This window comes from Callithrix jacchus, chromosome 5, assembly GCF_049354715.1.
Source record: "Callithrix jacchus isolate 240 chromosome 5, calJac240_pri, whole genome shotgun sequence".
Classification (NCBI taxonomy): domain Eukaryota; kingdom Metazoa; phylum Chordata; class Mammalia; order Primates; family Cebidae; genus Callithrix; species Callithrix jacchus.
Window position 1 is genome coordinate 25709560 of NC_133506.1, and position 14315 is coordinate 25723874.

A 14315-nucleotide genomic window follows, 5' to 3' on the forward strand; every position below is an offset into this window, starting at 1 on the left:
CATGGCCCTGGGATATTTAGAGCTGAGGTTTCAGTTAAATTTGAAGAAGTGTCATAATCATACTTTTGAAGAGCACTTCATTTTCTCTGACAGGCTGCATGCTGGAGAATTGTACGTTTGTGATCAATAATTTTTTTTTCTCTTCAGATATTCTTTGGGGAGGCAAGTCAAATATTGGAGCCCTTTGGGCAAAGCCATGACTAAAAATGAAGTGTTACCACTTCTGTGCTTTAAAAAGTTTAATATGTAATATTTGATAGCTGAAAAAGAGTATCTGTAATAGACATGTGTCAAAAGCAAAACTGCAGCGTGAACAACCTAGGTGCTGCCTCTCACCGTAAGAAGCAGCGTGACTTCCACACCCAGGGCCTTCCTGCCTCCTCCCTGAATAGCCCGCCCCTGCCTGGGGATGATCGCTGCCCTGCTTCTTATGCTCATCAGCCCCCTTTTTCCTTCTCTTTCTGAGTAGCTTCTAGTGCACATGTGTGTTCCTAGGCAGGTGGCCTGGTCTTCGTGCTCGAGCCCCTCCTCCAGTCTGTCCTTTGGGCCGTGTCTTTTTTTCCAGGCATGGCCTGTGTGTGCTCTCCCATTTCTACCCGCTCCACCACCAAACAGTCCCTCAGAGCTGACTGTTGTACTTTTCCCCAAAATATATGGTTTTTAATGCTGAAGAAATGGGAATTGTGGTTTTTGATTACTGCAGCCGTTTATTTTCCATATCAACACGTCAAATGGTAAATCAATCTGTATAGAATATGTCATACTTTAAAGAACTCTCCTTTTATGGGCATTTAAGTTGTTCCACAGTTTTCTTATTGTAAAAACCAATGCAGTGAACATCCTTTTGCATGTATCTTTGCACTTAATGGCCAGTTATTTTCCACAAGAAAAGTCCCAAGGGGTGTGAGGGCTGGGTCATAATAAGCATATACTTAGTGCTTTAAAATATGCATTGCCAAATTGCGTTCCCAAGGTCCAAATTTATACTCCTTATTACCAGCATAAAAGGTTACTTCCTTCAAACACTTGCAAAGGCTGAGTACTGTAATTGTTTAATCCTTATCAATTTCATGAATCATAAATTATATCTTATTGTTTGTATTTGTATCAACTTAATTGCTAATGAAGTTGGGCTCTTCTTTTCCATAAGCTCATTAGGTATTTGCCTTTATTCACAATTTTAAAATTGATTGTGAATTGGGGTTTAGATCCAGATAAGCTTGATTACCTTCTTGTTTGCATTTTATATTTTCTCATTCAAGAATTAGTTTTGGCAATTGTTTAACTCATTTTACTGGTTACATTATTTAGCATAATTTTCTTTATTATTCTCAAGAGGCTGGAGTTCTAAGGCATTTATTCATTTATTTTTTAAGGATGGGAATGATGTTATATTTTCTGAATATTTTCATGTTTTGGAATGTCTTGGTTGACATGGAATATTTGGGTCACCATCTTTTACTCTCAGACTCTGTGGACATTGCCCTGTCTTGGTGTTTGGTTGACTGAGTTCCTTCCTTCTATGTCCACTCCTCTCCCTGTCACGCAGTCTTTTATTTGCCCAATATATAGTTCGTCAGTGTCTTACCATCCTGACTGTCCACTGGCGTTTAGTGGTGTGGAAGAGAAGGGGAACGCCCTTGGTGTGGATCTCCTTTCTTAAATTTCCCTGAGGGTCAATTCCTCCCTTACGTACTGAGCCTTTGGTTAGTCCATGGGATGAAGGATTGTAGCCCTTATGTAATATCTTTGCTGATTGTCTTTTCTGCATCTGCGCCGCTCAGTCCTTTTACAGGTCCTGCCCTACAGATAACTGGATTTCCTCTGTTGAATTTCCAAGTTTTTGCTTTCTGCTCTTCATCTTTTCCTCTGGGTATCAGAAAAATGACATGAACTGATTTTTCTGAAACATTAGTTTTGTTTTCTGCAGTACTGGATATGTTGTTAACTACATCCGCTGTGTGTGCTTTTTTTCTCAAATCAATTTTAAGTTGTTTATTAAAGTATTATGAACATAATTCAATATCACATAATACCTGAAGGCATACAATGAAAAATAACACTCTCTGCCTGTTCTCCACCCTCAATCCTTGTCCTCTTATCCATAAGCAACCACCATGAACATATTTTAAGCAATTTATGTATTTTTTCTCTATCCTTAAATAACAAACCTTTGCTATTTCTTGATTTATTAAAATTTGACATTATTTTTTTCATGGTTCTATATAGATGAGGCTTCAGCACTCTTTACTCCCTACTACATTCCCTCTCTGCGTCATTGTTATGTCGTTATCTTTAATTGATTCAATAAGCATTATTTATTGTCTGGACTCTGTAACTGTTAGGCACCACAAAGCCGCCTTGTATCCTATAATCTTTGTTGCTGTTGTTCAACCTTTTGCTTTTCTGGGAGTGTGTTCTTCTCTTTATTTTCTCCCTGAAGCCTGGTGGAAAGTACTTTATTTACTCCTTCTACTCCCAGGCCTTCACTCCAGTGCCCGTCTGTGTTGCCCAGTCTCTGGAAGCCTCACTAGCTCCCATGTGGGTCACTTGCTCTTCGGGCTGCTGAGCGCACGTCTCGCCCGAACTTGGCCTCTGCCTCTCCCCTAGGTCATGTCTGCTGCTCTTCTGGGTTCCATGTCTTCCTCTCTTGTTTTATTATTATTTTGTACATAATTCTTCACTGTTCCAAATCTGCTTGCTTGGCATTTATACAAGTTATAGACCAAGTGGGAGAGGAAAAAAGTCTTTTTCTTAAGACTCTAATAAACTGAAGAAACATTTTGAATCATTTAAAGAACACTGTTAGTTTAAAATGTTCATGAACAGTTTTCTGTTACCAATTATGCATTGGAATACCAGCACTAAAACTGCTTAAGTGCCTCCTTAAATCTGTTACAGTTCATGATTATTAACCAGACATGTGCCGACAGGATAAGAGATGTTGACTCAAGTCTAAAGTGGATGTAAAATGAATTGGTGCTGGCTACTTTTGCCTTCTGATAGCTTACAGCCTACAAAATGGTAAAGGTACACAGGCCAGGAGTATGTGGGGGGCATGGCTGGTGCATCTCCTTCAGTGGAAAGGGAGATGGTTACTTCTGTCCTCTCTTTGACATTTTATCATTAGCCCCATTGAAGGAAAATCCCTGCACACAGGTGTGGTGAAGCAAAGGCGACTTCAGCACGGGGAGTGTTGGAAGTGTAGTAGACACCTTGTTTCCCAGTGGGTTAGGGAATGGACAGCAACAGAATACAAAATCCTGGCCACTAGAATATATCATTTGTCATATCATATATGGAGTACTGGTTTTCAAAGAATTAGCATATATAATAAAATGTGACAAGATTATACTGAAACTTGCTTGATCATTCCTTCCCATTGCAGCCTCTTTTAGTGCCCAGCAAGGTGGGGAGTAACCCTGAACATCCGCCATGGCCTTCCAGTGTGCAGACACATAAAGCAACCATGCAGGCATCTGGTCAAGAGCGGGCCAGATAACAAGTTACACATAACCCTGAACATCCGCCATGGCCTTCCAGTGTGCAGACACATAAAGCAACCATGCAGGCATCTGGTCAAGAGCGGGCCAGATAACAAGTTACACATAACGAATTCTCATGTTAAGATTTGATTCATTTCAAAGCATTTAAAATGCTTGTGGTTTAGGTCCCCAAGTGAAAGGATTTAGGTGTGCAGGTGGTTTGTTTAGGAGGCCCTCCCATGAGGGAAGTGAGAACTAGGAAGGGAGCCAGGGGAGGAAAGCCAAAAAGGGCACATTAACCATCCCCAGGTGTCCTTGGGGGGACTGTGTAGGACATATCTCAGTTGGCTTAGTGGGTTGGAGGAGGGTGGGGTTCTTAGCACCCTATGTCTCGTTTCTTAGGGACTGAGGATCACTTCGAGAGTCGTTAACTTCTGGACACTTCTGGCCTGCCCTATACTCCCGCCGTGTGCCTGCATGTCGCCAGATGGTGTCCTGAAGCAGAAAGGGGCAGGTGCTCAAGACAGGAAGTGGTGGGCTTGCAGGCCAGCTGTCCATGGAGGCTGCAGGTGACCTCTGGACTGGGGGACACAGTGGGCTCTGGCAGTGTCTGCTGTGGGGAGCTAACAAACAGGATTTGAGGGCAGCTACACTGATAGGGAAACAATCTTAGGCTGACCTCTAACTCTCCCATCCTTCTAAGACCTGAAACAAGCAACCACTAGGGTCTGAAGGCTGGAGCTGTTCCACCATGTCCCCTTGCAGGGAAGGAGTAAACCAAAGAGACAGAGTAATAAGAATAATTGAAAAGCAACTGAACTGTCCTTCTTCTTATTTTTGCATACTTAAGAGGGTTCTTATAAACAATGGGGAATTAGAAAATAAAATTAGCTTGCACGATTTCAGATGGGACAGATGCCTGCTTGCTTGATTTAAAAGAAATTTTTTTCACAAGAACCTCAAGCAGAGTTAATAATGTATGAAAATCAGGTACCATGTGTGCACTTTGCTTCATAATGTTTTTATTAAGCAGCCAGTTGATTTAAAATTAACACAGTGCAACCACTGACATAATGGCACTTTACACAGTGTGTTATGGAAACATCGTCTCTTAATGTTCTGTTGGGTTTTCCATTACACAAGGACATTTTTTAAAAAAAGCTTTCAGAATTATCACATAATATGAAATTATATCAAGCTGCAGTTTGAGAAAACAAATTATTCACATATAAATTCCAGTTGCATTTTAAACATGTCTTCATCAGCTAGAAATAATCTATGGATGTAGGTCTCTACAGATCTTTTAAAATGCCACAGTAGATTCACACTCCTATCCTGAGATTTTCATTAATAAACATCATTTGCTGACTGGAGGTTGCCTCCTCCTCCTTTATCCGTCCCACCCTCTGCCACCAGGCCTGTAAGTAGCAGGAAGAAACAGTGAGAAGCCAAAGGTCACAGACTTGTGGGATTTTAGTTTAAGAGATATCCCAATTCTGAAGGTAAAAATGAGTCTATACGAAGTTGACACATGGTCATTGGACTGGCTAGTGGAGGTGTCCTCTTCCAGAGCTTGAGTGCAAGTCTCGATCATTCTCATGATAATCCATAATAGTTCCTGAAGGTGTCTCATCTCATTACAAAGGGTGGTGGGCTTCTCAGCCTGCTGTGTCCCTTTTTGGGCTTTATTGCATCTGGACAGTAGTGGCGGAAAGTTGCCTTCCCAAAGTTTCTGTGGCCTAGCAGAGCATACTGAGGCATGGTGAAATTCAGAGAAACAGCCTAAACCTAAGGAGGTACCTTGTTGATTTGATTTTTCTGTGTTCTACAGCATGCTTTGCTCTTACATTGTGTTGAAATTCTTCGTTATTCAACTAGGCAAATACCAAATGACAGCTGGTTGTGTTTATCTCCAGGGTGACAGAATGATCACACAGCATGGTTTAAGTGACTTGACAAAAACCAGAACGTTACTGGTAGTAGTTGATGGACACTTAGAAGGCTGTCCATATATGGACACTCCCAGCACAGTTTCATTGGCCCTCCCCAAACTTGGGGGTTTGCCTTCTTGGGAGACTCCCCATATTTTGGCCACCCTGTGGCCCTACTAGGATGCGTGGATACTGACTGCATTCTTAGGCCATCACCTGAGGGCTTGGTCCTGAGTGTCTGTGTCCCATTTGCAGGGCTTTCCCTGCCCTGGGCTGCCTTGCTTCAGCAGGTGGGGCTGGGTCAGACTCCACTACCCTGCCCTCATCTGCCTTTCCCACTGCCACTGACAAGCACACAGGGCCCTTTCCTGAGGCCGAGTGCCAGGGACATCGGAGAGCTAACACTAGGCTTGTGTCACTTCTGAGGCTTCCCCACTCTGCTCTTGGCCAGCCTTGTTGCCAATTAGGTTAAACTGTTGCTGGTAATTGTATTTGATCCTCTGACTTCCTCAGCCGTCAGGGCAGAAAAGGATGGACGAACTCGGTCCTTCAGCAGCTTGTTGCTAAACCACCAAGGAGCCAGATGAAGGCTAGGCCAAGTTTCTCTTTAATTTGGCAAATGGAGATGGCCCTGAGGTCCCTGTGTGCTTTCTACCCATGAAGACAAGTACACGGCTACAGAGGGCAACAGCTTGGCCTGCTGTATGCCCTGGGCAGAATGGTGGGGGCTTGAAGCAATCCACCCTAATTATACATCAAGTGCTTAGAGCAGGCCTGGCTCTTTGTGAGTGGGGATTGCCAGTGGACAGTCAGCCTCAGGAAGGCAGGGCTCTGCTTGGTTTTCTGCTGTGTCCTTGGCACCTAGAATAGGTGTAGTCAGTGCCCAACCGTTACCTGCTAAGTGAAGTTAATAGATTAAGCAAGAGAGGCCGTGGGGCTCCCTGAGGAGAATGTGTGGTTTGCTGTCTAGAGGCCTGGGTATGGTACTCCTCAGCCACTAGCAGGCTGCAAAACCTTAAGTCACACAACTTTGCTGGGTGTTGCTGATTTGTTTATGTCCCTGGGCATGTGATGAAAGATTTTGCTTTCAACTTCACGTGCCACAAACCTACACGAGGGTGGCTTATAACCTGAGGGTGGCTTAATCAATAAGGAGCTCGGTTGTCTTCCGTAACAGGAAAGCTGGTTCATCCAGCTCAACCCTACCAGTGCTCTCCAGGGACTTTTGTGCACCTCTGGATGTCCCCGCCTTGTTTTGAGAGCTGCACCATTGCAAAGCTCCTTTTCTTTCCCTGTCTGTGGCCAAGGATAGGAAAGAAGGCAGTGTCTCCTTGAACCTGTGCTTATTAGGGAGGGAAGCCTTTTTCTGAAGACTCCCTGCAGTCCCCTCAGGTCCTATTGGCTATGGTTTGTGTCACATGGCATGTGACAGGAGGCCCAGACATTGCCACCTCTGAAGTAGGAGGCTCTGGCTAGCAGGGAGGGAGGAAGGGGCTGGGAAGATGAGTAGCTGCGGTGTTGGCTGCTGGCAGTGGGACACTGATGATCATTCACCTGCTATCATGTTGTTAAGAGTAAACAAGATCACATAGGTGGAAATGCTAAGTGGGGATCCATGATAGGTGACACATAAGCACCCTGTCAACACTGTGGTCCAGATACATGTTTAAAAAGAAAGTGGGAATGTCCTTAGGTGGAGCTTGTCCTCTGCAGTGTGGCCTCAGGCTCCACTGTGCACTATTGTCTTATTCTCGGCCATTTCACTCATTTTGCTTCCTGGCTGGTCTCTCAAGGCATTTAAGTTTGCAGGCCCTGAAATGTGGCATCTTAAGATTAGTGTTCAACTAGTTCATTCTTATGTCATGCAATTAGAGCTTGAGCATCTTAATTAAAGAGAAAATCCCTTATGTTTTCAGTGAATTTAATCATGAGTTTGGGGAGTCTGGATCTGCACATTCCTTTCCCCCCTCTTTTGGTGCCCGAGTTCCCAAGCTTCACTGTGAAAGGTGCAGGACAACCACAGGACCTTCACCTGGCTCCTGGTGGTGTCTGTGTGTCCAGGGCTGCTTTCAGAGGTTGGGTTTCTCTCAGCACTAAAGCCAGCATGATTTGGACAATCTCTCCCTTACAATGTGGGCTGTCTCACCAGTTGATTAACAACAAGCAGACAAACAAAAAACCAGAAGTACTCTACTTCAGTGTTTGTAGATCGTATGTTCACAGACCTGGAGTGGTTTATATTCTCCTTGACATGCATCTCCTCTTAATTTGAAAGCTGTTGACATTCTGCTTGAGCCCATATGCAGTACCAATTTCTTTTCTTCTTTTTTTCTCATTTGTTTCCTTAAAAAAAAAATCCAGCTGCTTTCTTGCCTTGAGATGTAAATTCCACATTTCGGCTGCATTGGATTCCAAGTTTTCTGAGAAAAGGCTTAAGTTTATTAGGTTAGTTCACAATGTTCTCACAGAGAACTTGAGTTTAAGGCGTGGAGCCATATGTGGTTGGATTGTTTTAAGATAAATACTGTAAGAGAGTCAGCGTTACATGGCTGGCAGAAATGTAGGCTGTGCCTGTCGCTTAAATAGTTATCACATGTGATTTAAAAGCTGGCTTTAAAAGCTGGCTGTCGGTGGGAGGGGACGGGGTTGAAGGGGAAGGTCACATGGACGTTTCTGCATCTGTGGTATCTGTGCTTCTGCCTCAGCAGAGTCTAACCACACTAGGAGGAGCTGAGAAACCTCCAGAAGCCTGTGCCTTATTGGGGTTAGTCCTCACTATCTTCTCCGGATCTGGTTCTTAATTGCATAAAAGAGTACAAAGTGAAGAACAGGCTGGGTCACAAAGAGGCCTTGGCATGACATTACATCTTTGTTTAGTTTTGTGATTGTTGATATTCACATTTTATTTTATTTTATTTTTTTATCTCTGAAGATGAGAAAACTGAGAGGGCGTCTTCCTTTTTTTTTTTTTTTTTTTTGAGATGGAGTCTTGCTCTGTCACCTAGGCTGGAGTGTGCAGTGGCACGATCTCGGCTCACTGCAACTTATGCTGCCCACCGGGTTCAAGCGATTCTCCTGCCTCAGCCTCCTGAGTAGCTGGGACTACAGACATGCACCACAATGCTCAGCTAATTTTTGTGTTTTTTAGTAGAGACAGGGTTTCACCATGCTGGCAGGATGATCTCGATGTCCTGACTTCGTGATCTACCCACCTTGACCTCCCAAAGTGCTGGGATTACAGGTGTGAGCAACTGTACCCAGCTTGCTTTTTAAAAGTTGTACTTTCTCAGCATCTAACTTAGACCTGTTCATGAGTATTTATACATGTGTGTATATGTGTATGCATCTACACATACGTGAGACACACTAGCATGAACACGTGGATGCAAATATAAAATGTAAATTTGTGGCAGCAGAAGGCAGCTTGTCCTGGTTTACTGCAGGACACCAATTCCCAGATATTCGGATTTTATGAATCAGGAATATAGAAAACAAAAAGAAGTTGGGGAGTCTAGCATGGATTGCTAACTTAATGATTTCCAGAATGGCTTAATTTCTAAAATTATAGCAAAATGCACATAAAACTTACCATCGTAACCACTTTAAGCATACGGCTTAGTAGTAATAGGTATATCCATGCTGAAAAAATCCAAAACCAGTTTGCAAGAAAGGGGATGAGGCAGAAGGAGTCCTGTACACTGCCCTTATCACTTCATCAAAGAAAGAGCCTTTTAACACTAGAAGAGAGACAAAAGGAAAGAAGTCTGTCATTTTAGATGTGGGAAATTCCTCCTAACCTGTGGCAGAATAGCAAAGAGAAAAATATTTGTCCATGGAAAAATAATACTACAGAGAACTCTATAGCAGGTAGCTCTGTGTGGCCATTTCCCAGATTTAAAAAATGCTGGCTTTTTATCATCTTTGCTCCAGATCATTCATTCCTGCTTAAAGTGCTGCCACATGAACTGTCACCAGGCCATGGCAAGACAAAGAACAAAACTAAGAAAGCATCTTACTTTTTAAAACTAAAATTGTAACTTCAGCATCTGACTTAATTATTTATATGTGTGTGCATATGTGTGTGTACACTCACTGTCACACAGGCTGGAATGCAGGGGTGTGATCTCCACTCAGTGAAACGTTCATTTCATGCCAGAATGAAGTCGGCTCTACCACTGAGCTCACAGTTGAGAAGAAATCTCTAAGACTTTGCTGATGAAGGAAGCTGTGTGTTGATCACATTCCGACACGAGGATCTTACTGTCACTGGTCCAGGTGTCATGTGCAGTTTCTGGACTGCACTGATCAGTAACTCTGCTCTGTATCTAGTTTTGTTCTTACAAAGTTGACAATTATAGTTGAAGCCTATATATATTCATTTCATTAAGATCCCATTCTCCTCTTTCCCCTCTAAGTTAACTAGTGTATTGAGGTTGGTGTGTATTCTTTTAGGATATACTGTATTTGCATGAGCTTACTAGCAATATAGAGTATTATTTTGTGTCAGTAGAATCCTACTCTATATAGCCTTCTGAAGCTAAATTTGCTTTGCAAACATGATTTTCAAGATTTTCCTATTTTTTTTAATTAAAAGAAAATTTTTTTTGAGACAGAGTCTTCCTCTGTCATCCAGGCTGGAGTACAGTGCCATGATCTGGGCTCACTGTAACCCCTGCTTTCTGGGCTCCAGCGATCCTCCTGCCTCAGCCTCCTGAGTAGCTGGGACTACAAGCATGTGCCACCACACCTGGCTAACTTCTGTATTATTATTTGTAGAGACAAGCAGTTGCTCACCTTGACCTCCCTAAGTGCCACTATTACAGGCATGAGCCACTGCCCCCTGGCCAAGACTTACCTATTTTGATATATGTAGATCTTCTGTGTAGTATTGCTTTAGGAACCAGACCACATTACATGTATCTGTTCTTGTAATGATGATGGACATTTGGGTTGTTTCTGGGTTTTTGCAAATAGAAATGATACTGTAGTGCATGTTCTTCGAAGCCTCCGCTGTGCACAAGTGGAAATGTATCCAGGGGAGTTTTCTAGGAGAGTTGCTAATCAAAAGTGAAATGGTATCTTTAGTAACACTCAGCAGCCCGGCCACTCCATGGAGGCCTGCTCAGAAACCCAGCAGAGAAGACTGGCCAAGTTTTGGACCATGGGATTTTCTTAGGCCAAAAAACACAAAAGAGAGCAACACCCAGTTTTCTGGGAGGAGAGTTGCTGAGTCAAAAGCAAAGTGATGTCTTCATTCACAAAATCTAATTAGCGTATAAACCAAACCTAGCTGTATTCTACAGTTTTTCAGGTAAATGAGGAGAGGGAAAGAATACTGTAAGTCAGGTGTCCCAGACCCCCAGGCCACAGACCATTACTAATCCGTGGCGGCACAGCAGGAGGTGAGTAGCCTGTGAGTGAGCACTACTGCCTGAGCTCCACCTCCTGTTACATCGGCGTGGCATTGGATTCTCACAGGAGCAGGAACCCCATTGTGAACTGTGCATGCGAGGGATCTAGGTTGCACGTTCCTTATGAGAATCTAATGCCTGATGCTTTGAGGTGGAACAGTTTCATCCTGAAACCATCCCCTCTTCCTGTCCTCCCATCTCATGGAAAAATTGTCTTCCATGAAACCGTCCCTGGTGCCAAAAAGGTTGGGGACCACTGCTGTAAGTCAACTATTAATAAATTTGATTTTCTGGACCAAACTGAGAGCTACTGGTTGGTTGGTCATCTCTCGAAGGGTTAGCTCAAAGTCTGCCCATAGTGAAAGAAATGATCTGGCAGATTGGGGGAAGTGACTCTTCTTTGGATGTGGGGCAGGGACCAGCAGGGAGAAGCCAGCTCTTCAATAAGTTTCCTTCTTTTTATGTAAACTAGAAAAAGTTCACAGACTTGATCTGAGGGGAGATGAAACTGGGTGTTGCTGTCTCTTGTGTTTTTTGGCCTAAGGAAATCCTGTGGGCCAAAACATGGCCAGTCTTCTCTGCTGGGTTTTTCAGCAGGCCTCCCTGGAGTGGTCGGGTTGCTGCTGAGTGTTAGATGATGGAAGCTTCTTTCAGCCATCTAGCTGATGGTTTCTTTGAAGAGCTATTTAGGGAAGAAGTGGGCCCAGGTTTTATTCAAGTGAGACATCAGGGGCGTGTCCCCTGCTGGCTTGTTGAGGAGACTGAGAAGGCTCTGGTGGCCAGAGTCCTGAGTGTCACCACCATGCAGCCTGCTGGGAGCACTCAGGGCCTCGGCTGCAGGTGAGTCAGGCTTCAGTCTCAAACCAACTGATAACTGAGACAGTGTTCAGTGTGCTTAATGCACCTTGTTTCACAGCCTTTTCTGCAATCTTCAGCAAAGAGTGAAGTGTTTTGAATATTCTTGAGAAAACAAGTGACGTGATGTGGTGGCTCACACCTATAATCACAACACTTTGGGAGGCCGAGGTGGGTGGATCAATTGAAACCAGGTGTTCAAGAACAGTTGGGAAATATGGTGAAACTCTGTCTCTACAGAAAAATTGGTATGTATCTGTAGTCCTAGCTACTTGGGAAGCTGAGGTGGGAGGATCACTTGAACCCAGGAGGTTGGAGGATCACTTGAACCCAGGAGGTTGACACTTCAGTGAACCATCATTGTACTGCTGTACTTCAGCCTGGGCAGCAGAGTGAGTGAGACCCTATCTCAAAAAAAAAAAAAAAAAAAAAGAAAAGAAAAAAAGAAAAAAGAAAACAAGAAGTAGAAGACAACCTAATGAGAAAAAACCTGTCAAAGAAAAAAGTAAGAGATGAAAAACCTTCATGTATGGAGCTCTTCTAAGGCTGTTGAAGAAGGCTGTGGTCTGACCATTCCCTCATACTGTGTGCCAAGTTGAATTATGGTTGGGGAATAGTCTGAGAGTGATTATTCCTATGACTAATGATCTAGCTCAGTGATTTAGGTGCTTGTTGGAGAAACATTGTGTGTATAATTTGGTATATCTGAACCACTGTGTTATGCCACGTTATCAGAAAAAACCTTTTCAATGGTTCCCACCTGGGAAGTCACCGGTATGTGGGATATGCAGGCATGTGTTTGTGTTTGTAAAATATTATTTTTATTTTTAATTAATCAGCTGTCAAAGCTTGAAAAACAGCAGCAGAGAAAAGAAAAGACCAGAGCTAAGGGGCCTTCTGAATCAAGCAAGGAAAGAAACACTCCCCGAAAAGAAGACCGCAGTGCCAGCAGCGGGGCTGAGGGTGATGTGTCCTCTGAACGGGAGCCATAGCTCAGGAGGCAGAATTCAGGTAGGAGTTTCCCTGCATGGCTTCATCTTCCCACATTTTGGGGAAGCAGCAATGAATAGGAGGAAATAGCTGCTGAGGCGGAATTCATTCATTTCACAGACGTTCATCCATAGCTTCCTTAAAGCCACTACCTTCCAAAAGTTAGTGTGTTTGTCCTTTTCATGCTGCTGATAAAGACATATCTGAGACTGGGTAATTTATAAAGATAAAGAGGTTTAATGGACTCACAGTTCCACATGGCTGGGGAGGCCTCACAATCATGGTTGAAGGTGAAAGGCACATCTTACATGGTGGCAGGCAAGAGAATATGAGTCAAGTGAAAGAGGTTTCCCCTTATAAAGCCAGCAGATCTGGACCCTCATCTTGAATTGTAGCTCCCATAATTCCCATGTATGTGTTCCCATGTGGGAATGATAGGAGCTACAATTCAAGGTGAGATTTGCGTGGGGACACAGCCAAATCATATCAGTTTGCAAATAAGATTGTAGTTTATTCATTGAGATGCAGGAGGATGGTGTATCCACAGGCCTGGGGTGCTCACCTAGGGGCACCTGTGTGTGCCACCTTCCCTAGGTGCCTGTGCTAGTCCGCAGCTGCTGCTGTGATTGCCTGTGCAGAGCACTTATGGATGCGGAATCCTGACACAGATGCACGGAGTCTGCCCATGCTCCCACATCTCCCTTCCTGCTCTCAGCCACTCCAGCGAAGGGCACTGCCATCTCAGTGGCCTCCTCTCATTGCCACCTGCCTCCTATTCCACCATCCTTCACAATGCCCTGTGTGGCTCTGCCAGTTTACTTTTTCTAAAATGACATTTTATTCTTATCATTGTGGCTCACTGTAGCACAGAGTCCACCTCCATGCCTGAACATCAGAGGCCTTGAAAATGTGATGCCACCATCTGATGGCACTAGTTCCTTCCCTCAGGGAATATGTTTATTTTTCCAGGCACTGGACCAAATACTGGGTGCAGATTTGAGGTCCTGTGACCCAGGACCTGTCATAGGGAGGTCACAGGCTCAGGGAGAAGCATAGGAACAGTTATGCTGCTTCTCCCTGTGCATGCGGCAGGAGTGTGAACAGGTGTGGGGTAGAGACTGGAGGTCAAGGGAGGCCCCTCAGAGGCTTGGAACGAGACCTGGAAGGACAGGTGGCAGTGGGGAGGATATTGAGGGGCAGGGGCAGGGGAGGGCTACCTAAGCCGAGAGAAGAGCAGTGCAAATGCTGTCTGGGGGCTGGGGTACAAGGGCAGGAGACTTTGGGAATGGAGGAATTGCAGAATGGCAGGAACGTTGAGTGCCAAGTGGCATGGGAGGGCAGGGGACATCTCTGAAATTAGAGAAATAGGAGGTCTGGATTGTATAGGGTCTGGTATGCAACTCTGAGGAACTTGGATTTTAAAGGCTTTAAGTGTACAAGTGACATCATCAGATACAAAGTTTAAAAAGAGCACTCTGGCAGCCTTGAGGAGTGAGACGGGAAGCAGATAGGCACCATTGGGAGGTGACTGCAGAAGTCTAGAGAAGAAATTATAGTGGGCACAGAGGGGAACGAGTGGGATTGAAAGATGTAAAGGAAATAGAATCATTTCAACTTGGTGATGGGTTAGATCGGAAGAGGAG

General features: G+C 44.1%; 1 protein-coding gene across 2 annotated transcripts in view; it reads left to right on the top strand.

The window, feature by feature from the left end:
• The window catches only part of DTD1 (D-aminoacyl-tRNA deacylase 1), a 165752-nt gene that overhangs the window by 139499 nt on the left and 11938 nt on the right, over positions 1-14315 (top strand). The window contains exon 5 of one of the 2 annotated variants that reach the window (XM_078371465.1): positions 12522-12693. The exons of the other annotated variant lie outside the window; for it this stretch is intronic. Within the exon in view, the coding sequence (XP_078227591.1) occupies positions 12522-12674 (153 nt within the window). The 3' untranslated portion in view covers positions 12675-12693. The remainder of the gene's footprint in view (positions 1-12521; positions 12694-14315) is intronic. 2 annotated transcript variants of the gene reach the window in all.